This window comes from Crocodylus porosus, unplaced genomic scaffold (assembly GCF_001723895.1).
Source record: "Crocodylus porosus isolate Cpor-Errol unplaced genomic scaffold, CroPor_comp1, whole genome shotgun sequence".
Taxonomy (NCBI): domain Eukaryota; kingdom Metazoa; phylum Chordata; order Crocodylia; family Crocodylidae; genus Crocodylus; species Crocodylus porosus.
The window spans coordinates 249,624,794-249,649,422 of NW_017728886.1; the positions used below are offsets into that span (position 1 = coordinate 249,624,794).

Here is a 24,629-nt window from a genome sequence, read left to right on the forward strand (position 1 = left end):
CCCTAACTCACTAAAAGTTACCACATCACTAAAAACTACAGACCAGAATCATGTCTAGTGAAACACCACCGTCTCCAATAGAGTTACCCCAGGTGCTGGGGTTTTGAACAACATTGCTAGCCTTCAGATCAATCACCTTATAAAAACTGTATGCGTTTCTTTATTATTCAACATTTGTCAAACTGCTTTAACTGACTTTAAAAAAAATGGCACTTAGATTTTGAAAATGTTTAACAATTTTTTTTTATAGTTTTTACATCACTGCATGTAAAAGGTACCAGACTGTGAGCACAGAAGACTGAAGTGACATTACCTGTCAGATACAGAAGATACCCATTGTGAAAGCACATGGAAGAAAGTCCAGTTAGGACAGAGGAAAAAAAGCGACAAAGACACCCATCCACCCACACAACTGTAGGACTGTGTGGGGAAAACACTGAAATAAGATGCATCTCCTAGGTGGTATGGTACATTCATGAAGGATGAGGGCTGTTCTGTCTTTGATGAGGTATATGTACATGGTGGTCCACAAAACATTTTGTAAGCTGACAGCAATCTGGTGATCCAAAATTTTGGTATAAAAACAATACATATTTTTGTGCACATGGACAATACTCCATGGTGAAAGGGAATTTTGTGTCCAATGTATTTAACATAGCAAACAAAAGTCATTAGTAGCCTACCACGGCATGGCCTGGATTTTAAATGATTTTTGACAAGTACCTTCTTACCACTTCCAAGTAATCTAGTCCTCTAAAGTCTACCATGCTTATAAACACTGTTTTAGTTCACCTAAAATTTTACTTCAGAAATATAAAATGCAAAATACTATGGATCTTAAAAGGTAGTGCTAGAACAGCAGCATGATACAACTGCATCAGTGGAGGTTAATGCTGCATATCTTCCTTACACTGATATTTGCTACTGGAAGAAAAATAAAAGTTACCCAATCTCTAAAAAGAAGTGTCCGAAGAAGATTATTACCTCATGCATGTATGGATCAACAAGAATTTCAAAAGGTCCTATGGCCAGTGAGATGTTAGAAGCTGCAGTTGGAATAGTCAACATATAATGAAAGGTCTTCTTTCTCATATCATGGGTATACACTGTTTCTACCAAATCTCCATTTGAAACAGCCACCATTGCAGCATCTACCGTGTATTCCAGTTTCCACGTACACAGTTCAGAGTATGAATCAACACAGGGAAACCAAAATCTAGAAAGAAGATTGGGAGAGTAAAAACAAATTAATAAGAAAATGCAGCATAGTGTTCTTTTCCAAATACTTTATGCTTTGCAGACAGACATTCCAACTCTTGCCAGGAATGGAAGCCTGTTTGGTACCATTTCCTCCTAGCAGTCATAAAGATTTTAAAAATCTCCATTGATTCAGTTGGTCTCAGCTTTTCACTGTTAAATTTACTCTGAACAGAAGTTTGAGATTTATCATTTGCCGTTTTTCATATGAAATTAAATTAAAATTTAAGCAAATCTCCCTACATTACATGTTAAGACATTTTAGACACTAGAACATTGAAAGACTCACCTGGTAGAATTTTGATAGCCACAGGAAAAAACATGAGCTCCTCTCTCTGCCATGCTACCTTCCACGTTGGGCACAACAAAATGAAGACCTCCTTTTGGCTGATCCAGAGAAAAATTTATGTGCACCTTTAGGACTTTTAACTCTGCAGCAGTAAGACAGCAATCAGTGTGTGTATACGTATATTTATATAAAGTACTTTGTACAAAACGTACGTACAGAAAACACTTACTTAGGGCTCACTCTCTCAAGTTTGTTGCCTTTTATTCTTCACTTCAATGAAAGTTAAAACACAAAAATCTACAAGCTCATGCCCTTCAAATATTTCAATACAATTTTTGAGTTGTGTGTTACTCAAACCCACCAATTAGGTTTTCATCTCATTTTTCCATAATACCTTCCACAAAGGATTCTCTACCAGGTTGCCACCAGATCCTCTGAAGGGTGCCACATGATGTGAGAAGGTAATTGAGGGGCAGAGCGATAAGCAGGTAAGTTACATGGATAAGCCAAGCTTACGCTTGTCCCTGCCTGGATGATTCTGCACCCCTACTGCCCAGCCCTCATGGAAGCTCTGCAATACATACTGTATTTACTCCACTATAAGATAAGGGGTCTCCCCCCCTGGCCAATCAGCATGGGGCAAAAAAGCTCCCCGTCTTACATTCACATGCAAGGAAACCTCATTATATACAATATCTATCACTAAAATGCTGCCAAAAGCAGCATCTGTTCAGTAATGGAAACCATCTATGAAGCCAATTAAATGCAACCAAGCCTGAGAAAAATTATAAGACACGTTTTTGTTTTTGTTTTTTTTTTCTGTTTTTTTGCACCAGTCCTGGAAGCACTGCAATACCAGGTCAATGCATGGAGTGGATGGAGCATGCTCCAATTCCACCAACCAATACCAAAAAGAATCTGCTCAATATAGACCGCAGACGCCTCGTCCCACAGCTCTTGCTCAGGGCAGGTAGCCCATTAGTGCAACTGATATGAATAAGAAGTCCCATTGGGCTCAGTCCCACTGCACTCAACCCCCCTCAGCACTGACTTTTTAAAGTCACGGTGAGCCACTAAACTGAATACATTTCAACTTCTCCTTCACTGCAACAGCGGAGCTGTGCCTTTCTTTTCCATTTCCAATGATTCCTGTCTCTTCACCAGTCTTAAATGTCTGGCAAATATCACCAGTCAGGGCCCCAAACAGCTTACCCAGAATTCCTCCCCCATCCCCGCTCTTAGCCTGCCATATACGATTAGTGTGGCCCTACCCTCCATAACATGGGTCTGGATCAGGCTGACCTGCGCTTCATCTACATATACATTTTTGGAGGATTCCAAGACTCATGACAAGAACACCTGGTTCCAAGCGTAAATGGGGGGCTGATTAGCACATGAACCCTTTGTGCAGGGTAGTATCTGGAATACATGCACATATTAAGCAATGCTGGGCTATGGTGTCACCATAGCTTGAAACATTGTTTACTCTACTGGGGCCCAGTCCAACAAAATATCTGGTAAATCATGAGCCTTTTGGCTTTGGACCAATATCGTGCAGAGTTTGTATTATATATAAGTGTAGACAAGTGCTGCTTAAAAGTGTGTTTATGGAGTACCTGTGCTAAAACTAGCAGCAGTTTCAAAAAAAGTAACCCACAGTAATTTGCCTATATGCAAATTACCCCGGCACGTTTATTTAAAAATTAGTGTTTTCCAATTTACTCCTAACTTTCATGTGAAGGAAGAGCAGGGTTTGACAGCAAGGGGTGGAGAGCAGGGTTTGATAGCTAGGGGCAGAGCAAGGAGGGAGGGTGCTGCAGGGAGAAGGTGGGGAGAGCAGAGGACAAGAGGGGCATCTGACCTGCCCCCCAAAAAAATTATTTTCCCTGCTACAGCTGTGGGAGGGGAACAAATTTAAGGCAAACCTCCAATAATTAGATTCTAGACCTGGAAAATTATAACAAATGTATAGATTTTCCATCTATAAACCTAATTATTGGGGGATCATCTTATATTGGAATAAATACAGTCAACTGGTTTCTGAAACTGGATGCCACTTAATTTACGGAAGTGTCATTATGAAAATGAATAGTGTTAGAAAACAAAAAACTAAACAGGAATTTTGCCTAACAATCTTTCATAACAACTTTTCCTAACAATAGGAAAAGTCTATGTAGTTGAGACAAGAAAGGCTGTTTTTGTTTTCTGACGCTATTTATTTTACAATGACGCTCTCACGTACAAACGTTCAGCCGAGTTGTTTCTATACCTTCTAAAAATACATGGGGGGGGAGTTACTTTGAATTGGGGGAGGGGGTTCATGTGACATGCATCAGAAGCCTTTCCAATTAAACTCAAAGTAATTGTGTGTTATTAATATTCATTTAAATCTGCCTAGGCATTAAATTTCAATATTGTCTCTATGCTTTACCATCAACATGCTTCCACAGCTCTGATGGAACCTTAATGCAGAGTTCTCCGTTTCCAGCATCTGGGTCCACAGCACTGACTGCAGCAGCATAGGCGTTGGAAAAATAGTTGAGATTTCGCCTACAAAAAAGAAAAATGCTTATGACCTGTAATATTAAGATGATTTCTATTAAATACCATAACATTTCATGTTTTCTGCTTATGTTTCAAACAACAATGCTGCTTCTGGGAAAATGAGACTCATACACTTTTATTAAAAAGTATACAAAAGGAGAAAAATGTCTACTTTTAAACAAACAGAATCCAAGTATTTTGATTGTTACATAAAAGTAATTATTTACCAATATAAGAGAATTTCTAAGATCAACATGTTAAACCATAAGAAAAATATTCATGTTGTTCTTGGGTTGTGGTTTTCTTTTTTTTTTTTTTTTTGGGGGGGGGGGGTGGTAAGAATATGATTTTACAAAATAGGAACCTAAAATAAGGTTTCTATCTTAATATTCAGATGCTAAATAAGCAATCTTCAAGTGATTGAGCACAAATGACCTTAATGAGCACTGCAAGGTGTTCAGCATTTTTTTAAATTTCAAAAGTCTCAATATTGTTGCAGGACTAAATTCAGATACCTCTTTTTGATACTCTAGCCCAGGTTTATCCAACATACGGCCCACCATGTGGCCCCCCAAACCGTTTTCTGAGGCCCAAAGTGCTGTGACGGGAAATGAAAGTAAACACTGTGTTTACTTTCGTTCCCACCCTTGTCCCTGCCCCAGCCCCACAGCAGCTTCCTAATGGCTGCTGAACGGCTGGGGAAGGGACAAGGTTCCCACATGCACCACGTCAGTTTAATGCTGCCAATGGGATGCGGCTCCTCTCCTCCCACCTCATTACACAGTGTCTATTCCTAGCCCTGCCCCTCCCTTCCTCATTTGCATGCCAGCCCCACCCTGTGCCGGTCACCACTGGCTGCATGGGCTGCAGCAGGTTGCGGTGCAGTGGGTGGGCGGGTACGGGGGATGCGGATGCTGGCTCAGAGGGATGCTGCAGTCGGGCCAGTGGGAGATGCCGCTGCCGCTGCTGCTGTAGCTGTCAGGGCAGGAAGCCGGCGCCGCTCCCGCCTCCCCACATTCCCCTGTGCCTGCAGACATTGCGCTGCAAGAGGCGAGTCATGGGCCCCGGGGAGGGAGGGAGCCCCGCTCGTCAGGCTCCGGCTGTCCTGGGGGAAAGGGAGTAGGGGGGTGTCCCTGCACATCTTGCAACCCCCTGGGCAGCTGAGCCCAGGTGTGCAGGTGTGGAAGCATCCTTGAGGCCACCCAGGTAGCAGGAAGGACACGGTAGGGTCAGGCAGCACCCCTTGACCCCTGCACCCCAAGGCCGCAGCTGGACTGGACAGGCCGCACAAACCCCTGCTCCTGCCCCCCAGCTGGACGTCGCCCTGAGAGAGTGCCTGCAAACAAGAAATTAAATATCTGTGATGCATTTCAACCAAGTATCTGAAAACAAGGAGGCATGAAACCATGATAATAGAAAGCTCTGCTAACCTTTGGAAAAAAATCACATCCCTGCAGCAATTCTCTGGAGTAAATATAGCACGATGTCAACAGAGGTTTTGCATTCAAAAACTATTTTTACCCCTTTGCAAATTGTGGCTTTCCACAAAGGCAGGGAATTAAGGGTGCAGCGGGGTGGTATGCTACTCTCTAGCAGTGCTAGGGGGTTGTTTAAAATAAAACAGTGCCACCAGACCAAACTTTTTATTTTGGATTTTAAACCACATTTCCAGACCCATTGCATTGTCACTTCCTGCAACTTCATCGGTGTCAAATGTCACGTGACATCACTTCCTGATGTGATACTGCTTCCTGTAAGGTCTTTGAATACGACTTGCCGGCCCACTGGGTGATAAAAAGTTCATGATCTGGCCCCACATTCAAAGAGGTTGGACATCCCTGCTTTAGCCCTCATAAAATCTGTTTTAAAAATATGTCTAATCAGAGACTGAGTTTCCTTGCCTTCGTGAATACAATACGTTTTTAGCATGGTTATGGTCTTTTACTCTGTTTTGGTTGATGGATACCAACTGTGATATTTACACATTACAAAATGTAGTGAATTTTTACAGCTCAGGCTTTAACCCACAAAAGCACAGGGATGTAGCAAGGAAGGTTTAGGATTTAAACCGTCATACTTAAAGATTTAAATCCCACAGCTAGAGTCATTGTTTAAAAATCAAAACAGTGATCCAGCCACAACAAAACTGCATTGTTAATGCTACCCTATCTGCATCCTACTATGCTTCAATACCAGAAGCTTGATAAGTATGAGTTAGCATGATTTTGTGGTTTTATACAATACCTTTCACGTTTCTTCAAAAGAGGGTGTTACTTAAACTCTAAAGACAGGAAACCCTTTCCCCAATTTATTTCCTCCACTGAAATGTTTTAAATATCTTATAAGCTCTATGCACAACTCCACTCCATAAAAGGATAATATTTTAAAATTTCTCACCATCTTTCATGCCAGAAGTATTTTAAATATGTAAAAATATACCACTGGTGAAACCCAGTCACTGTGGGGGGCACAGGGCTGCAGCCAGGAAGAAAGCAAGCCTATGGAACACTGTACCACTAGGCAATAGAGAATTTTTGGCTATAGAGACCAAAGCAGTCCTCTTCCTAAAAGGGCCATGGAATCTGAAGTCCACAGAAAGTAGACATGACCTCATTTTAAAGCTTTACTTTTATCTGAATCCACTCCCTACCCACCACCCACATAGCAAATGGCATTGAAACAAATTTACTGAACCATACCTGAAGGGATTACAGGGTAAGAATTGTGCTAGCATCATCCACGGAAGTCTAATTATGTCATATATGAAATTTTAAATCCCAAAGTTTCCCCATTTGCAACTTAGCTAGAACACCGAGACCGTTTCTTCATATGGACCTTGACCTTCGGCAAGACACTGCATCATCATCAGCAGGACTGAGAACATTTGGAACTGTAAGCTAGACTACTTTGCTTGGTAGCTGCTCATCTCAGACAATTAGAGAAAATGGGAAGCTCCCATTACAGAAATGTCAAAATTCCACAATTTAAAACAATCAACTTTCCCCTGTACAGAGGTTCAAGTGTTGGACTGCATTTAAAAAGACAGGTCTTGCACCCACAAACACCCAGCCACAAGAACAGTCTAAGTATGCTGCATGAGACCATTTAAATATGCTCATCGCTCATAGGTTAATGTCTTTGCAGGACTAGGGGCAAAAAAAACAAGCACTGTATAGAAATCAATCTTTGTATCACATGATTTTAATGTCCTGGAGGAGCACAACGTAATAATTATGCCAAGTCACTTCTAACAGAAAACAACAACTAACAGAAGTGTTAACTTTAATGATAATTTTAAGATGATTTCTTTAAATTTAATTCAATGTAAATGCAATCCTGAGAACGTTAACATTTTCTGCCTCCAGTGATTCTTTTCCAGTACGTCAGTGAGAATTTCCTCAAATTTGAGGGTCTGTGGTGAGCTTGTGGTTACGTTTTAAATACCAATGAATTCACAAACAGGAAAAAGTTATAATTATATAACAAAAAGATTGACTCTTAAGATCAATGCTTGCTAGTATTGTACATGAACCAGGCTATTTTGTTTCTTCTTTTATTGTGCAGATGTGCAGGAGTCCAAATCTAAGGGGTGACTTGTTAGAAAAAGGAATCTATTAGTGCATTTGTACTATAGATCAATCTTTTCATGACTTGGCTTACTCTCTATAAACCAGATATGGTTGTTTTAATAAGTACAAATATGAAAGCCAAAAATTATAGCTTGGGAAATAACAATACATGGTTCTCATTTACCAAGGTAAATCGACTGTGAAAGAGTAATATACATTCATTTTTTTCTGCTGAGACATGATTTACTGTTCAGAAACCTCATCCAGGAACACTAATAACTAACACTCAGCCATGTTCCTACTGACTTGAACGGAAGTGTGGCTGGGGCTGGTGAGATTTTGATTTTTAATGCAATCCTTAATTATAAATCTTGGCATGCGATATTTCTGCAGCAACCCTCAAGTTCACTATACCAGTGCTGCTAAGCTGCTTTGTACAATAGTCTCTGAACGTTAAATACTCCTGAACTGAAGATTCACCTGGTCTGTAGTTCTTTGGGCCCCCTTCTTCCCCCTTTTTGAGGGGAATTACACTGGCCCTTTTCCTGTCCTCTGGTACCTCACCCATCTCCCATGACTTCATAGATATTATTACCATGGGCTCTGTGATCTCCTTTACCAGTTCCTTCTGTACCCTGAAATAAAGTTCATCTGGCCCTGCTAATTCAATTTCAGTCAATCGGACACAGCAAATGTTCTCTACCTCTTTTATGTCATCCTTCAGCTTGTCCCCTTCCTTATTGAAATAATCCTTATTAGGTGTCCGACTGCAGCTTGACTTTTTTATGAAGACTGAGGCAAAGTAACTCAAAATGCATTTCGGTAAAGACTGTATATGTGGGATTATTTTTGTGAAAGAAAAATATGAATGCTCCTTTAATTAATTAGAAGAAATAAGACAAAAATGTTACCGACTAGGAACCAATTCACAATTTCTGTAGAACAGGACGTGAACACATGTAACAACTAAACTGTTCCCAAATGTCACTGATCGGAAACAGGATCACAGTTGTGTGAACTACATTAGAAGTGTCCACCTGTACAGCCCCCTAGCACTCTGTGTACCATGGTCACCTTTAAGCATTTAAGTGCTGAGGCTCTAACACCAGGGAGTAAGCACCTGGCACAGAATGCCATGAAGTGGGTTAACTGGGGGATGGGGGGGAACTCATACCCAGTGCTTTGGGTGATAGGTGACTTATGGACAGGAGTACTTTCATTTTTCTGCTTTCCCTTCGCTCTGAAATACAAGTTCAATAAACTTCAATAGTTCATGCCCGATTTGGAATGGCCGAGTTGCATGTGGGATACAGGAGTGCCGGATACTTTGGGTCAGAGATTCTCAAAATTTTGCACCTGAAGGGCTATTTCAAAAGGGGCAGTACCAGCTAGTGGGCCACAAAGCCCATCCCTGGCTTAACTGTTCAAAAAAGTACTACTGGGCCATATCAAAGCAACTCAGAAACAGCATTTAGCCTGCAGGACCCTGCACCAGAAGACTGGCGAATCCCAGAACACTTTGTGCTGGGACCATGTTGTTTTTAATGCACATGGTAACAGACCTTCTGATTTTCTTAAAAGTATGAGTTTCAGATGATGAACAAACTGAATGTGCTTTCTGCCACCTTGTGTACACTTAGACAGGAACCTTTGGAATAGCAGTACATTCTACAACGCTGTTCGGACATACTGTTCAGACAAACTGTTCAGACAGTCTGTAAAACTTATATAATCAACACTTTTGTGGATGTCAAAAATGCTATTATGGCTTGGAAACTAAGATGACTTATGTGAAAGGAAAACTATGTCTTACAAAATTAAATTCAACAGGTTTGGGTTTTTTAAATTGTTTTCTGACAAGGTGCTGCTGCTATGTTGATAAGAAACCCACTGTTTGTTTGGACTGATGCACTAATTTATGGCAATTTGTAACATTTTCTATGAGTCCCAGATTTAAAAACAAGTTTAGGCTAGATGTTTTTGATCACTCAGCAAAAGCAGCAACAGGCAGGAACCAATTATCAAATACAACAATGCAAGTACATGCTGCATCTTTAGCAATACTGAAAACTTGACATGGCAAACTTACGTATCTTTCTATGCAGAGCCCACTGTGACCAAACATACAAATATCTTTTCAACTGGAAACTCCACTAGATCTCACACTCACACTCTTGCTCAAGAAGCTGAAAATAATTATAGTGGATTAAGATGAAGACACTCCTGGTTCTGCTCAACTCCTGTAGCTATATTCCTTTTGTCACAAAACTCCCTTGGCCTATTACTGCTCTGGATGCCTAAAATGCACCTATTACAAAGGAGACAAGGCCCCTGGTAGTATCAAAGGGCTTATTATACAATTATTAACCCTACATATCATTCTGTTCTTCTTCTTAGGTCATCAATCCAGGTTCAAAATTAGGGTGATTTTTAGCTCATGTGTATTGCTGCCTCTTGGGTGTGCCCAGCAACAGTTGATCTTGCAGCAATACACGAGCTAAAAATCACCCTAATTTTGAACCTGGAATGAAGCACAGTTCGCTTACACTTGTATCACTACAAAAGTGTGAAGATGTAACAGTTGCATCATAACAGCATAACAACAGCTTATCCTGGTAATACAGTTGTTGTATTGGTCTAAAACCAGTGGTTCCCAATCAGCACACTGCTGCGGCCCATGTGATGTCCTGTTCAATAGATACACAGGAAGTAAGTTGTGTGGGTGCAGCCCACAAAACACATTCAGAGCTGCAAGTGTGGCCCACTAAAGCAAATAAGGTTTAGACCAGTGATGCTCAACTTCCAGCCCAGGGGACAAATTTGGACTGCAAGGCAGTGTCATCTGGCCCAGGCAGCTCTCCACAGGTCCAGAAATTTGGCAATGGGGAGCAGTAACAGCATTCAGTTCTGTGGCTTCCACAGGTGTGGCAATTAATGCTATTACTCCTCTACTAACAAATTTCCAGACTGTTGGAAAGCTTGGCAGACCAGATGACAGTCTTGTGTGCTGACATGTGGGGCCTAGCTGTGGATGGATTCATGTATGGGGCTGGGCCATGAATTAACCCCACATACAGACCTCACACTGGATCCAGCCCATGAACTAACCCCATGCCCAGAGATGACCCAAGCAGGGTGTGGGGCCCAGGGTAAACCAGCCTGTAGACAGCCCTTCCCCCACATGCCCTGGATGTGAAGTCAGCAGTGGATTTGAGGGGGGGGCAGACACAAAGCTGACTGCAGTGCTGAGTCATCATGGCTGCTCCACCCAGCTATGCGGGGCCCCCCCAAAGCACAGGGCCTGAGGTGGTCATCCCAATTTGCTCCCCCACAAGGACAGCCCTGCCCATGCCACTCATGCAGCCTGATGGACTGAAAGGTTGAGCACCACTGCCCTAGATCAGCAACTTTTCACTAAAAGCAGGCCAAAATTAACATAGCTCTATCCAAAGGCAAGACAGCTAGGACTAAAGGAAAAAATTCTTCTCAGCCAACAAGTCATTCCTATGTAAATGAATGGGTTCAATCTGTTGTCTAGATTTAAAACTAAGCCCTATGATAGCCCTATGGGTTTGACCTGTTGCCTAGGGCTTAGAAAATTTTTCAGCTTGAACAACAGGTCAACCCATATAGTCGATGCCAACAAAGTTTTACCCTCTTAAAATTCTGTCCTCCTTCATATTAACAGAGCCAGAAGCTTAATTTGGCTGTAGAAGACTTAATCCTTGTGAAAAAAACAACCATGAGAAGGGAAATAAAATGTCTAAGATGCTCTACAGCATTACTGCCACTTCCTAGCAAACTGCCTCCTATTCCTACCAAGTCCCTGTCACCTTTTTAGAGCTATACTGGAATCCCCACTGCCCAGATAAACCCAGCCTGGCTCCTGCCAGCCTCCACAGCCACTTCTGCCAACCCTGGACATCATGGGATCAATCTGATGGCCCAATGCCCTCTCCCTCTTGTAGACAGGGGGCTTTAGCGGGGGGGTTTGCCACTTTGATCTAATAGCCAATTGAATCAATGAGAAAGAAAACTGCTAAAAAACCCCATTGAAGCACCTGATCAATACAGACACTGGAAGAGCCGGGTTGAATTAACATACAGCTTCTTCTAGGAAAGTGCAGCGCTTTGGGATCTGCAAACAGCCAAAGTATCTGCTTGTATGCCAAAATCTACTTACAAATTACAACACTATCCTAACAGTTTATTTTGCACAAACACTCAATGTGCAAGGATGCATCTTTAATCTCCATGGTCAAAGAAAAACAAGCTATCCCAAGAAGTGAAAATGTTGAATACTACCATCATCACAGTGAAAACAAGCAGTGACCAACTTAATTTGATGGTCACAGTCTAGTTTTAAAATATAGGAAAACACTGCAGTTGTTACCACTGATGGTAGTTTCTTTATCAAAGCCAAGGACTACTTAAACAGGGAGGCCAAACTGCATTATTGCTCCTAGACCAAGTTCCCTTTGAGAGGATTGAGGCATGCCAGAAGGCATTTGTGCTTCTGTACATATCTGAAAAGTCTCTGTTTTCCATCCCGGCATAAGACAATACATTGGCTGGTTTGGCTCAGAACTCATCAAATACTGCATCACACCTGCACCAATGCTCAGTAGCTGATATTTCAATGGCAGGACTTCACACAACATAGAAACACACTTGAAAGCTGAAAGCTGTGACAAAGGACAGGGAAATTCTACGATGTGCTCTGCAGAATGAAACACAATGATCCTTGCCTTGTGTAGCTAAAAGTATCAGAGGAGTCAGAAGAATAACAGGCTTAAAAAATGTAGCTCTAGTATGACACCCTGTGGTAGTGGTATCCACAAGCAGCCCACATCCTCTGCAAACCACTGTTGCATTTAAATGCAATGCACTCTCATGTCACTCAGTGTTCTTGCACATGATGCTACGAAGGGTTTGACTGAAGTTTCCCAGTGTCCACTATAGATATAAACACCAGTCAAACACATTATTTTCTATTTAAGTAAGGTCAGTTCTTTTAGCAATCACCTAGGTGATCCTGCTATAAACATTTTCACTTCATTCTTTTCAGTTCTGATTAGCAATATATCTTTTTTAATACAAGGCAACAGTAAGAGAAGTTTCCAGATATTGTATTGTTCCATGGTGTCATTATTAGCATTGTTTTTGATCCCCTCTAGTAACACAGCTGACCAGACTGATATCCTTAAATGTTACTGTGTAGTTATACTTCTACAAAATTATGTATAGATGACAAGCTTTTCTTTCAGAGTACTTTGCACATCTGCAACAAGTACACTGTAAAGAGAATTTTCAGATTTGGGCACATAAGAATAGTCTGATTTTTAGAAACGCCAAACACCTTACCACTCAATGAAGTCAACGAGATTTCGGCAACTCTTGCCATGCTGGAAAACCAGGATACATTTCTCTAGGTCCCTAACTTTAAGTAAAATTTCATATAAATTAATGTTAGCCAAAACTGTCATATGTGAATACATAAACTCAGCCTACCTTCTCAGCATGTTTTTATTTAACAGGAATTTCTCACAAAGCTGCACAGATGTGCCAAGCAAAGCAACAAGCTGCCATAAGCAAGATTGACCAGTTTGCATCTTACTTCCTTCTCATAAAATCATTAACACAAAAAAAAACAAGAGATTGAAAGCTTTACCAGTTGCACAAAAGTTGGATGATTAAACCAGTTAAAGGCCAAAAATCAGGGAAAATAACTCTGTCACTCCATCCTTCTGGTCAGGGGTTGAAGATCACCACGCTGTCTATCTGTACCTGTCTGCTGGGTTTTACTTTTGACTTCCTACCTAGACAGTGCAGTTTCAATCCATGACTGCTGGGCCACGCTGAACAGGAAATATTTGGGTTCCATTGATTACAAAACCAAATTCCCAATGCATTCCAAGATTAAAACAAACTAGTTAGTCTATTAAGCAGTTTTTAATCTAACCAGATTTTGTTCTGTATCCTTAAGAGGCCTGTCTTTATCAAAAGTTTTTGGAAAATTCAAGGTATCTATATTCACTACATCATTTTTATCTACCATTATTATTTTCAGTGGGCCCGTCTACACATGCCCCTATTGCCCATTGTTACTACGCCAATGTTTTAGTACTTCCTTTTGGTAGCACTAAATGACAATGCAGTAACTGCCCATACTGGGCCATCCATGCAATGCAGTTATTTTTAGCTGTTACATTGCCATAGCAACATGCTATATCAAAGGACATGTCGCTACAGCAACTTAGCTGTGGCATAACTGTTTTTGCCCACCAATGCTATGCTGCCGTAATGCATTGCTATGGCGACGTAATGTTACATGTAGATGTGTTCAGCATTATCTTAAAAAGGCAGTGAGGTGTAATCCTCCTTTCTTTGAGAAGTTCTGAAGACCTTATGCTCCAAAACATAGAATCATTGAGAAGTAGGGCTCCAAGGCATCTTCATAGCATCTAGTGCCCTGACAAATCCACAGGCAGGATTATCCCTATCCAAACCATCAAATCTATTATCTAACCTCTTCACAAAACTACAGTCAACCCGAACACAACCGCGAAGCATAACAGCCTAACCTGCCACAACTAAAGCAGAGGGACCACGGCAGCCAATGGCCTGCTGCTGTAAAGATTGTTAAAGTATGCTCAAGCGATCCAAGGAAGAACGCCATGCCCCCTGCTACAGAAGAAGGCATGCTTCACAGCCCATACCAACCTAACCATGGGGTAAAATTCATTCCTGATCCCAAATATGGCACTCAGTTTGACCCTGTCAGAGGTGCAAGAACCACTAACCAGGAACCTCCAGCTTCAAGTCCCAGTGGGAACAACAGCACACCCCAGTCAAAATCCCCAGCCTTAGCTGCAGCCAATGCCCAAAGCCTCAGAGAAACACTTGAAAAACTAAATGAAAACAAACACAGAAAAACAAACAAACACCCCACCCCAAAAAACCTATTGACACACAGCAGGAAGGGGAGGAGAAGGGAGGGGAGAAGGACTCCCTCCCAGAATATATGCATAGCTATGCCTAGATCATCCCCAAGCAGTGGCTTTCCAACCTCTTTTTGTGATGGAGAGCCCATTATTTCCCTGGGCAGTCTATTCCACTGCTCCATCATTAAAGAATTTTTTTAGATTCTGCAGCAATCTAAACCGCCTCTGCTGTAACTTCAAGCCACTGACCTGCATCCCACTCTCTGCAGCAAGTACTTCCCTCTTCCTTACGGCAGCCCTTCAGATATTTGAAGGCTGTTATCATGTCCCCTCTTAAGCGTCTTTTCCACAAGCTGAACACATCTCACCTAGTTCCTTCAGCCTCTCCTCATACAATTTGTTTTCCAAGCCCCTCATCATCTTAGTTGCTCACACCTTGAACTTTTCTAACTTCTCCACATCCTTTTTAAAATGTAGATCCCAAAACTGCACGTAATACTGTCGATGAGGCTTAACTAGTGCTGAGTGGAGGGACACCATCATCTCCCATGTCATGTATCCTATTGATGCATCCCAAAACTGCACCTGCCTTTTGTGCAGCTGCATAATATTGCAGATTCATATGGACTTCATGATCTACCAAGACTTCCAGATCCTTCTCTCTAGTGCTGCCAACCAACCAAGTGTCACTCATTTTGTATCCATATTTATGATTATTCTTCCCAAGGTATACCACCTTGCAATTGTCAATATTGAACTTCATCCTGTTAGCTTCAGCCCAGCTTTCCTGTGTCAAGATCCTTCTGAATTGCACTCCTGTCCTCCAACATGCTCACAATCCTTCCCAATTCCATGTAATATGCAAACTTGCTCAAGAAGCTTTCTATGCCAGCACCCAAGTCATTAGCAAACATGTTGTACAATACTTGGTCCAAGACAGACCCCTTTGGGACTCCATTCAAATCATCCTGCCATTCTGACATGAATTCACTTATAATTACTTTGCTTGCAGCTATTCAGCCAGTGGTCTATCCAACTTATAATAATTTTATATAGCTCATACTTCTGCAATTTGTTTATGGGAAGATCATGTGGGACCTTGTCAAAAGCTTTCCTGAAGTCCAGATACACTATATCCATAGCATGACTGTCATCCACTCAAGTAGTTACTTTGTCAAAGAAGAAAATGAAGTTTGTTTGGCACCATTGGCTCTTAATAAATCCATGCTACATGCTTGCAATTGACGTTTCCTTCCCCAGATGCCTACAAACAGACTACTTTAGGATATGCTACAGTCGCTTCCCAAACATTGTGATGTAGCTAACTCAGGGGCTGAAGGGCCACTTAACCAGTTTCGGTGAGCCATTGAGGGCTGTGCACGCATGCGGGTGTGCACGCACACCCACACTCTTTGCAGCCAGGCCAGGGCTGGCACCACAGCAGGAGCAGGAGCCCACCTGGGGCTGCTGCACAAAGCCGACATTTGTTAGCTGTGTCCACAGCTGGAACACAGCCAGGCTGACAAGTGCAAGGTCCCTTCCTCTGGCACCGACTGCAGCTGTGGGATCTCTGCTCCCCAGCACCAATTGGGGCACCCATCAGTTACTTCCTACTTCAGGTAGATGGCCCAGGAAGCTGCCAGTGGCAGGGAAGAAGCACTATATTGCCATGCAGTATGAAATGGTGGAGCACAGGAGGGCACCACACAGGGGCCACCCACTCCCAGCTGGGTCCAGCTTTTGCCCTCAGGAGATGGGGCCTGGCTGCAGGCCTCCATGCTGTCCTGGCCTGCCATCAGGGCTCCTGGCACGCACATGCACACCACTCTCAAACCCATGGCTCCCAGGAGCCCTTATGGTAGGGCCAGACAGGACAGTGTTATGGGGGATGGAGCCTGGTGCAGGCCTTAAGTAGAGGATGGATAAGATGTGCTGGGGCTCCAGCTCTGGCCTCTGCTGGCACTGCGGGGGATGATGGGCAGAAGCAGCTCCATCCACCTGCCTGGTTCTGCACAGCAGGGCCTTAAGCAAGCTGTGGTTCCAGGCAGAGCTGCTTCCACCCAGCATGCCCCATGACACTAAAGGCCAGACCAGGAGCCACCACTTCTGCCACCTGCCAGCAGAAGCTAAAGCTGAAATGCAGCTCACCCAGGGCTGCCACACAGTGCTACCATCCATGCCACCTGCCTGGGAGCCAGATTAAAAATATATAAATATTTAATGTGGGCTGGGTATATATATCCAGCCCGCAAACCATATTTTACCAATCCCTGGGCTAACTGGCCTGTAATTCTCCTGGGTTCTCCTCTTTGCCTTTTTAAAAGATGGACACTGCACTGGCCCTTTTCCTGTCCTCTGGTGTATCACCCATCTCCCAAACTGCATAAACATTATTGCTGCTGACTCCATAAATCTCCTCTGCCAGTTCCTTCAGTACCCCGAAATAAAGTTAATCTGGCCCTGCTGACTTAAATTCAATCAGACGCATCAATATGTCTCTGACTGCTTCTTTTGTCATCTCATCCTTCAGCTTGTCCCCTTCTTGATCCATATAATCCTTATTAGATGTCTGACTGCAACTTTATTTTTTGTGAAGACTGAGGAAAAAGTAGCTGCTGAGTAGCTCCACCTTCTTTGCATCTTCTGTTATGAGTTCCCTCTGGCTAGTTAACATTAGAACTACTGCTTCCTTGGTCATTCTTTTCTGGCCACCATCCTTGTAGAACCTCCACTTGTTTTCTTTAACTTTCCTTGCCAGGTACAGTTCATTCTTTATTTTTGTCTGCCTGATTTTTTTCCTGAAGTTTCTTGTTATTTCCTGGTAAGCTTTCTTGGTGACCTGCCTGCTTTTCCATTCCTGTATACTTTCCTTTTGCATCTGAGACACTTCTAGACTCTCTTGCCGTTATTCTTGTGCTTCCATCATATCAGAAAGTTTCTTGTTAGGTTTCCAATACCACGCCCAGTTTCAGTTACCTTAATTCAAGAGTGAGGCATAGTTTGACATAGTTTTCTTATATTATAAGATAAGGTTGATGCATTTGACACTGTTTCACTTGTACAGGTTTTTTTTTTTTTTAACTTTAGATGTACTATTAAAAGCATGTATCTGCTTTAGAGAATCTTTTCTCATGCCCTGGCTTCAAAGAATAGAAAACTCACTCAAGACACTAAGACAGGAATCACTCCCTTGTCATTTTACTAACCTATAAAACACAGGAAATAGAACCATAATGGTACTGTCATACCCCACAGGATCTCTTTTGAAATATGATGGTTTATCTCAGAAAGCGTTTCTAGTACAGAAAATAAATTAACAAAATATTTTTGTTGAATGAGACATGAGATCATGTCTGTTACCATTTTTTTTTGTCCTCAAGTCTAAAACCCTCTCTATATTCTCCACCCATTCATATTAAGCACACATTGACTGTAAACCAATCAAAGCAGTTTTTCTAAAAGGGTAAAATATAGTTTGTTATCCTTACAAAATCCCAACACTAAAATGTCACTATTTCAGTTTTGTTTTGTTTTTTAAAGCGTTTCCCTTATAAAATCAGCCCATTCACCAACCACATTTGTTTACAGTTTCAGAGGGCTACTTTCCTAGAGTTTAAAAAAAAACAACAACACATTTCTTTAACAGCACTTAAACGCCATGCTCCACATACGCTCAGTACAATCAATGCCTTATCCTGGCTGTGCATCATCCCAACATTTATGAAGGGAAAAAATAAATTGTATATGGGAGTGATATTGGCTTACTTGCTGCTAATTGACCCGCATGGTGCTGCCTATTTGCTATATATATTTGAAGTAATAATTTCTAATTAACTTTTATCTGAATTGACAAGCTGTGTCCAAGCCCTTTTTGCCATTAACATCTTTTTTCCTATATTCATTAAAACTAAGAGACTACAAGCTTAAGAGAAGTAAATTTAATTTACTTTTTGGGAGCCTAAGGAAATTACACAACACTGGAAAACAAATACAAGTCTCATATTCTGTATTCACCTTCCTCTCCCCACCTGCACTGACATCACTGCTGTTCTCACTGCTTATGCCTACACCCATTCTAGCATGTCTTTTAAGTAGTTTCCTGACAACCAGGGCAATATTCATTTCACAAATAAGAACAAAACTGCCTTCACAGAAGTAACAGTCATAAAATATCCATGAAAAAGATTCCGTAGCTGAAGCAATAGGCGTAAGTCAGTGGTTCTCAACCTTTTTTTGTACCAGGGCCCATTAGTAAACATTGATGGCCTGCCCTGACCCAGTGTCCCTCACTCCCGACCCGCTGCCCCCCTCCCCCACCCACCTTAAACCCCTTGAGCAGGGGGAGAGGGCCTTGGGGGTCCCCAAGCAGCCCCTTGCACACTTTTAAAAGTTTGTTCATGACCCTTTCATATATTCTTGCAACCACTATTTGGTCGCAACCCACAGGTTGAGAAATGCTGGCATAAATTAAGGAAGTGTCAGAAAGAAGGCACAGTAATATCCTGGTTCAAATGTTGTAAACCAATGGGGATGCAGGCAATTATGTCTAGTATATATTTAATATAAACTACACGTCCTCTTAGAAAAGAACATTTTTAGAAATAAAGACTCCCAAGCAACTTTGGGGTTACAATACGCTGCCAGAGTGTGTTGCCTACGATCATTCTAATCGAGATGAGATGCACATAACACTCTCTTGAAGGTTTTTTTTACTAGCTATTAAGTAAAACAAAACAAAACAATGCATAATCCTGTACTTAGAAACTGAGCTTTCAACCCTCACAAGAATTACAGAAGTACTGGGTGGGTCATATTAAGAGTCTAAACAAGATTTTAAGAAAAGATGACAACAATTCTGGGAGAATCCAAGTTGAGATAGAAGCATGTGTCACCAAATCTTAATGTTAATCAGATGTAATGGTTTAGCTCTAGAACATTATGACCAGTTCTCTAAGGACAGGATTATTTTGGATATCAGAGGGCTTAGGAAACAGCTCTCTCTCTCTGCTTCTGTTTATAGTTTTCCTTAGCCACACTAGATTGAACCTAAATCCGGATGGGCCCGCCAGCCACACAGGGAGTTTTAAGGAGCTAATGTGGATCGGGTCAATAGCACCCCCTCCCAAATCCTCCCTCCCCCCAAGCAACAGCTTACCAAACCTCCCTAAGTGGGATGGAGCTGCAGGTAGGAGGGGAGCTGGTGTGGGCATGGGCAAGTGGCAGCTTCAGCAGGGGCATCTCAGCTGGGGGCCCTCACCACCTTTGGGCTGCCATGCCCACTGGGGAGGAGCTGCAGGGTAGCCCAAGGTCCTACTTTATCCCAGAGCCCAACAGTAGCTTCTGCCCAGCCCTGGGCTGAGCACACAGCTCCAGCCTGCCTTGCCCAGGTGGGCAGGGCCTGGGGTCCCTGCAGCATTCATTCTGGATCCACATGCCCTGGCCACAATGAGCAGCAGGGGCAGCTCGGCAGAAGCTGCTGTTGTGGGCAGGGAAAAGGCAGGACCTGGCCACTTCTCCCTCACTGCTGCTGGGCACTTCTTACCAAGGCCACGTAGAGCTCACGCCAGGGCTGCCCTTCAGCTCCTCCCCACCACCACCACTGCCCAGCCAGGCACAGCCCAGAGGTAGTGTTGATGATGGCAGCAGGAAGAAGCCACTTTCTCCCCTGCCCCCGGCAGCAGCTTCTGCCCACCTGCTGCTGCAGCTCATCATGGCTGGGGCAGGTGAGTCCAGAGCAGGCACTTGCAGGGACCCCAACTTCCTGTGCGAGGCAGGGCAGGTCACTGTTGTGTGCTCAGCACAGAGGTCAGGCCCAGCAGGTGTGGATCCCAGCTGGTCTCTGTGGGGGTAGGGCCGGCATCAGTGGCAGCTGGTAGGAGCGGCCACCACCAGGGCTGCTGAGAAATGGAGTCCAGCCATAGTGCCACCCCAGCCCCACTGTGCACTTGGGGGTGGCAGGATGCACCATGGGCTAGACAGAACTGCGAGACCTGCCGCAGGCCAGACAAAGTCCCTCCATTGCCCAGATCCAGCCTGTAGACTGTATTTTGCCCACCCTTGATCCAAACAGAATCATGTTGGTGCTCACTCCCAGTACTCAAAACTCTGTGGGCAACAATAACACTAATAAGAATTATACCAGTTTCCCTGACATAACATGAAAAAGCTCAGAACAGCAATGAGGCAGACACTACAGCTATTCACCAGAAAGGAAAACTCCAAAATGGAGACTTGGGCACAGAGCTGGAGGGAGAGGAAGAATAGTTACAGCATCTAGCCTCATACAACCCTGGCAGAATTATAAAGCAATTAAGGCCCTCTTCCTTCATAGCACTGAAGCAGCTCTGGAGTAAAAGCTGTAAATTTCAGCAACTGCAGTGAGTGGATGTCCATGCTGTCTATGATGAATTATTTTTGTGTCTGGAGGGCTGAAACACAGACACCTGGCAACTGTCTACATTAATTGTGTCCAAACTTCTAGCCCCATAGGCCAGATGAGTGACATGCGGCTGGTCCACAGGTCTGACCCAGGGTATGGTCAGCACATGGGGTCAGTCCACAGGATGCAGTCATGCCCAACCCCACATGACAGATCTGGCTGTGACCCAACCCTACATGCTAGATTTGGCCGTGGCTCAACACTGTGCACTGGTCAAACCCCAAGCACTGACTCTGACCACAGTGCAACTCCACGCACCAATGCAATCTAGCATTACCAAATTCCCTCACAGACCAGACAATCTTATGGTGAAAGAGCAGTCGCCAATGAATGCTGCCATCGCCTCCCCACCGCCAAATTTCCTGACCACAGGAGAGCCCCCCACAGATTAATTCAGCCTGCAGGCATGAAAGTTGAGCACCAGTGGGTCAGACAAACGAACTTTGCTATTGACAAACCTGGTTTATAAGCTCCTACTTTTAATAACCTCAGGAGCCAGAACTGTTTCTTCGTTGCTATGATGCAACAAATTCACTAACACTATTATAATAAATATCAGCCCTCCCCCACACCTTTTTTTTTTTTAAAAATGAACTTTTCTCCCCGTCTCAGTCCCGCTGTACTAATAATTCATCACTGTCTTAGACTATGGTTAGAACCACACAGTGAAAGTCATGGTATACCACTACTACCTATGGTACAGATGAACAAATGGTGAGCAAGGTTTGGTTGTGAAGTTGCAACTGAAAAGGTAGAATGGGATTTCTTTTCCACTAGCCTTTTTCACCAGGGGATTTAAGAGCGTGAAGTAGCACAGACCTATTATGTACCCTCCCTTTCTCCTCTCATGAGAATCAGGAAAATGGTGGATAGCTACATTAACAAAGGCCCACGCTCCCTTGTAGCAGTGAAAAGGTGATGGAGAAGAATGGGGTAGCGGAGAGTAAACTGAACAGAGCAAGGCAGTGCTCCTTCTTCTCTGCAACACCTGGAAATGCTGAAATTTAAGCCCAGGCCAGCACTGAATTAAATTTCTTATCACCTGAGGGACTGTTTGCTTGCGTAAAATGATTCTGAAGATCTTCACAAAAAAATACAGTTGGAAATAGAGGTGTACCAAAGCATCAGTCCATACTGTATTGACACCGATAAAAGAAAAATTGACATTATTGGTAATTGGCTTCTTTTGGCTGATAGGGCCGACAATATCATCGATAAATGCCACAGCATGCACTCGGCCAGGCCAGCAGCTTGAAGAGCAGCAACCAGCTGGTAAGTCTGTTGGGAGGGCTGGGGGGGTACAGGGGCAGATCATGGCCCCAGTGGTGAGGGAGGGAGAGAGGGAGGGAGCGAGGCTGAGGCAGACGTTGCCCAGCTGGGTTGCGGCAGGGCAAGGCACGGGACACAGTCGCAAGCAGCTCACTTGGGGTCCACAGGGGTGGAGGGGGCCAGCTACCACCACTGCACAGGGGTCACGTACCCCCTGGATCTGTGTACAGGGCGAGGGCAGGCTGCCACTGCGAGCCAAGGCTAGGGGCAGCACCAGGCTCTTCCCAGCAGAGGGGTTGGGCCAGGGCTACAGTACTGGGAGTGGGGACTATGACAAATTTTGGGGGGGCTGTAGCCCACCCTGTAGCTCGAACCTCCCAGCACCACCGCCCCCAGTTCCAGCACACAGCAGTAGTCCACCCCTCACCCTGCGCATAGATCCGGGTGGGGGGGGGGGGGAAGGAGGGGAAGGGGTGCACCCCACCCCCCATGGCTCTGAGGTGCATAGTAGTGGGATTGCCACCCCACCCCAGACAAGCCTCTCACTGCCCCATCCCATGCCCTGCCCCGCCCTGGCTGGACAGTGCCTGCCCCTGTACCAGCTCCACTCTCCCCCTCACTGCAGGGGCTTTGATCTACCCCCCACAACAGACTTACCAGCTGAATGCTGCTCTCCAAGTTGCTGGGCTGCACATCGGCAACTGGATCAGTATCAGCCAATATGGCTCATTAATAACCGGCCATCAGTATCAGCCCAAAGAGACCTTTATTGATAACCCCTTACATTAATTAAATGCTTTAGTCTCACTTGCATCCTGCATTATAACCTGCCCTCCACATTCCATAAGAGACTTATACTTTCCTAAGTCTACCTCTTTTTTCTAATCATGCATCTTCTTGCCTATGTGCCTGTGCTTTACCTCCTGCTCATCTTGAGTAATACTGACAAGTTTCTACTTTTTATGAGATTCTTTTCTATGTTTCAAGTTCCTGATGAATACACTGTTTAGCCAAGAAGTCTCTTGTTTTGTTTGCACTCCCTTTCTGTGCACTAGGATGGCATACTCTTGTGCCCTTAATTTTGTCACTTTAAAGGTACAACCAGGTCTTTTGGACTTCACTGGCCAGTCTAAAGATATTCATATAATAATAATCACTGTTGGTACTATACTTGGTATAAAGAGAGAGTCTTTTCCCCTCCACACTTTCTTTAAACCATGAATGCAAATTTGCATTAAATATTAAAAGGGAAACACATCCAAAAGACAAAACAAAACAAAACAAAAAACCTTACAGGGAAGAGTAGTCTTGTATTGAAAACAGGAGGTGGTATACTATAGATTCAAATATTTCCCTTCAGTTGAATCAAAAATGGTCAAATGCCCCTCCAAGCCCAGGTGTGTGATTCATAAGTTTAGAGCGGTTAAAGCACACCATTTCTGCAGCCTAGAGTACAGGAGGGAGAGATGCTGCCAGAATGGCCAGATACATTTACAGATGAAGTGATGTGGAAGGCACCCTTGAGGAGTTCAGAACAAGGCTCAGACTCATTCCTCTGAATCCTTAACTAGCTGCTGTAACTACTCTGCTGTCATTTTCTGTTCCTGATTTCATACTCCAAATATACAAGTTCTTTAAATGAAATACTACTTTATCCTTTGCTCATTTATGGTTCAATGCCACATCAGTGAACAGCACTGATGTCACACAGACAACACTAGTGAAGTCCAGACAAATGGAGTGCAGGAAAGTTGACTCTCTATCAGAAACCAAACCATGAGAATTGTCCTAACCCTCTTCTCACTAATTTCTATCCCATTAGGGGATATTTCGAACTTGTTTCATAGTTCTGATGGGTACAAACTCTCCGAGATAACCTAAACACTAACTGATCTTTTTCAAAAAATAGAAAAAAGCAGAATTCTAGTGTATGCACAAGTAATGACCAAAACTGATAAACCTGACAGATTAAAATAAACCTTAATAAACCATCAGCTGGTACTTATGATCACCTACTCTAACCTCCTTGACAACACAATCTCACTTAGTGTGAATCACAAAGCACAAACAAGCTGTGCACCTACACTGTTCAAATTTTTTTCCTACTAGCTTACTTAAATTAGCCTAAACCATAGATGAATTTACACCAGCATGAAAATGTTTTGCTTAGAAACATGAAGCAGCTCTCAACACATCCTACCAATGTAACAATTATTTTAGTTTCATAGATTTCATAGACATTAGGACTGGAAGGGACCTCGGGAGATCATCGAGTCCAGCCCCCTGCCCAAAGGGCAGGAAGTCAGCTGGGGTCATAG

General features: G+C 43.3%; 1 protein-coding gene across 2 annotated transcripts in view; it reads right to left on the minus strand.

Annotated features, from left to right (window-relative positions):
- TAF2 (TATA-box binding protein associated factor 2) overlaps nt 1–24,629 on the minus strand; it is a 104,290-nt gene that overhangs the window by 67,295 nt on the left and 12,366 nt on the right. The window contains exons 4-6 of one of the 2 annotated variants that reach the window (XM_019552290.1): nt 3,978–4,096; nt 1,547–1,688; nt 985–1,216 (exon numbers count right to left, since the gene is read on the minus strand). In XM_019552290.1, coding sequence (XP_019407835.1) covers nt 985–1,216; nt 1,547–1,688; nt 3,978–4,096 — 493 coding nt within the window. Of the gene's footprint in view, nt 1–984; nt 1,217–1,546; nt 1,689–3,977; nt 4,097–24,629 lie in introns of those variants that run through there. The other variant, XM_019552296.1, reaches the window with a different exon arrangement.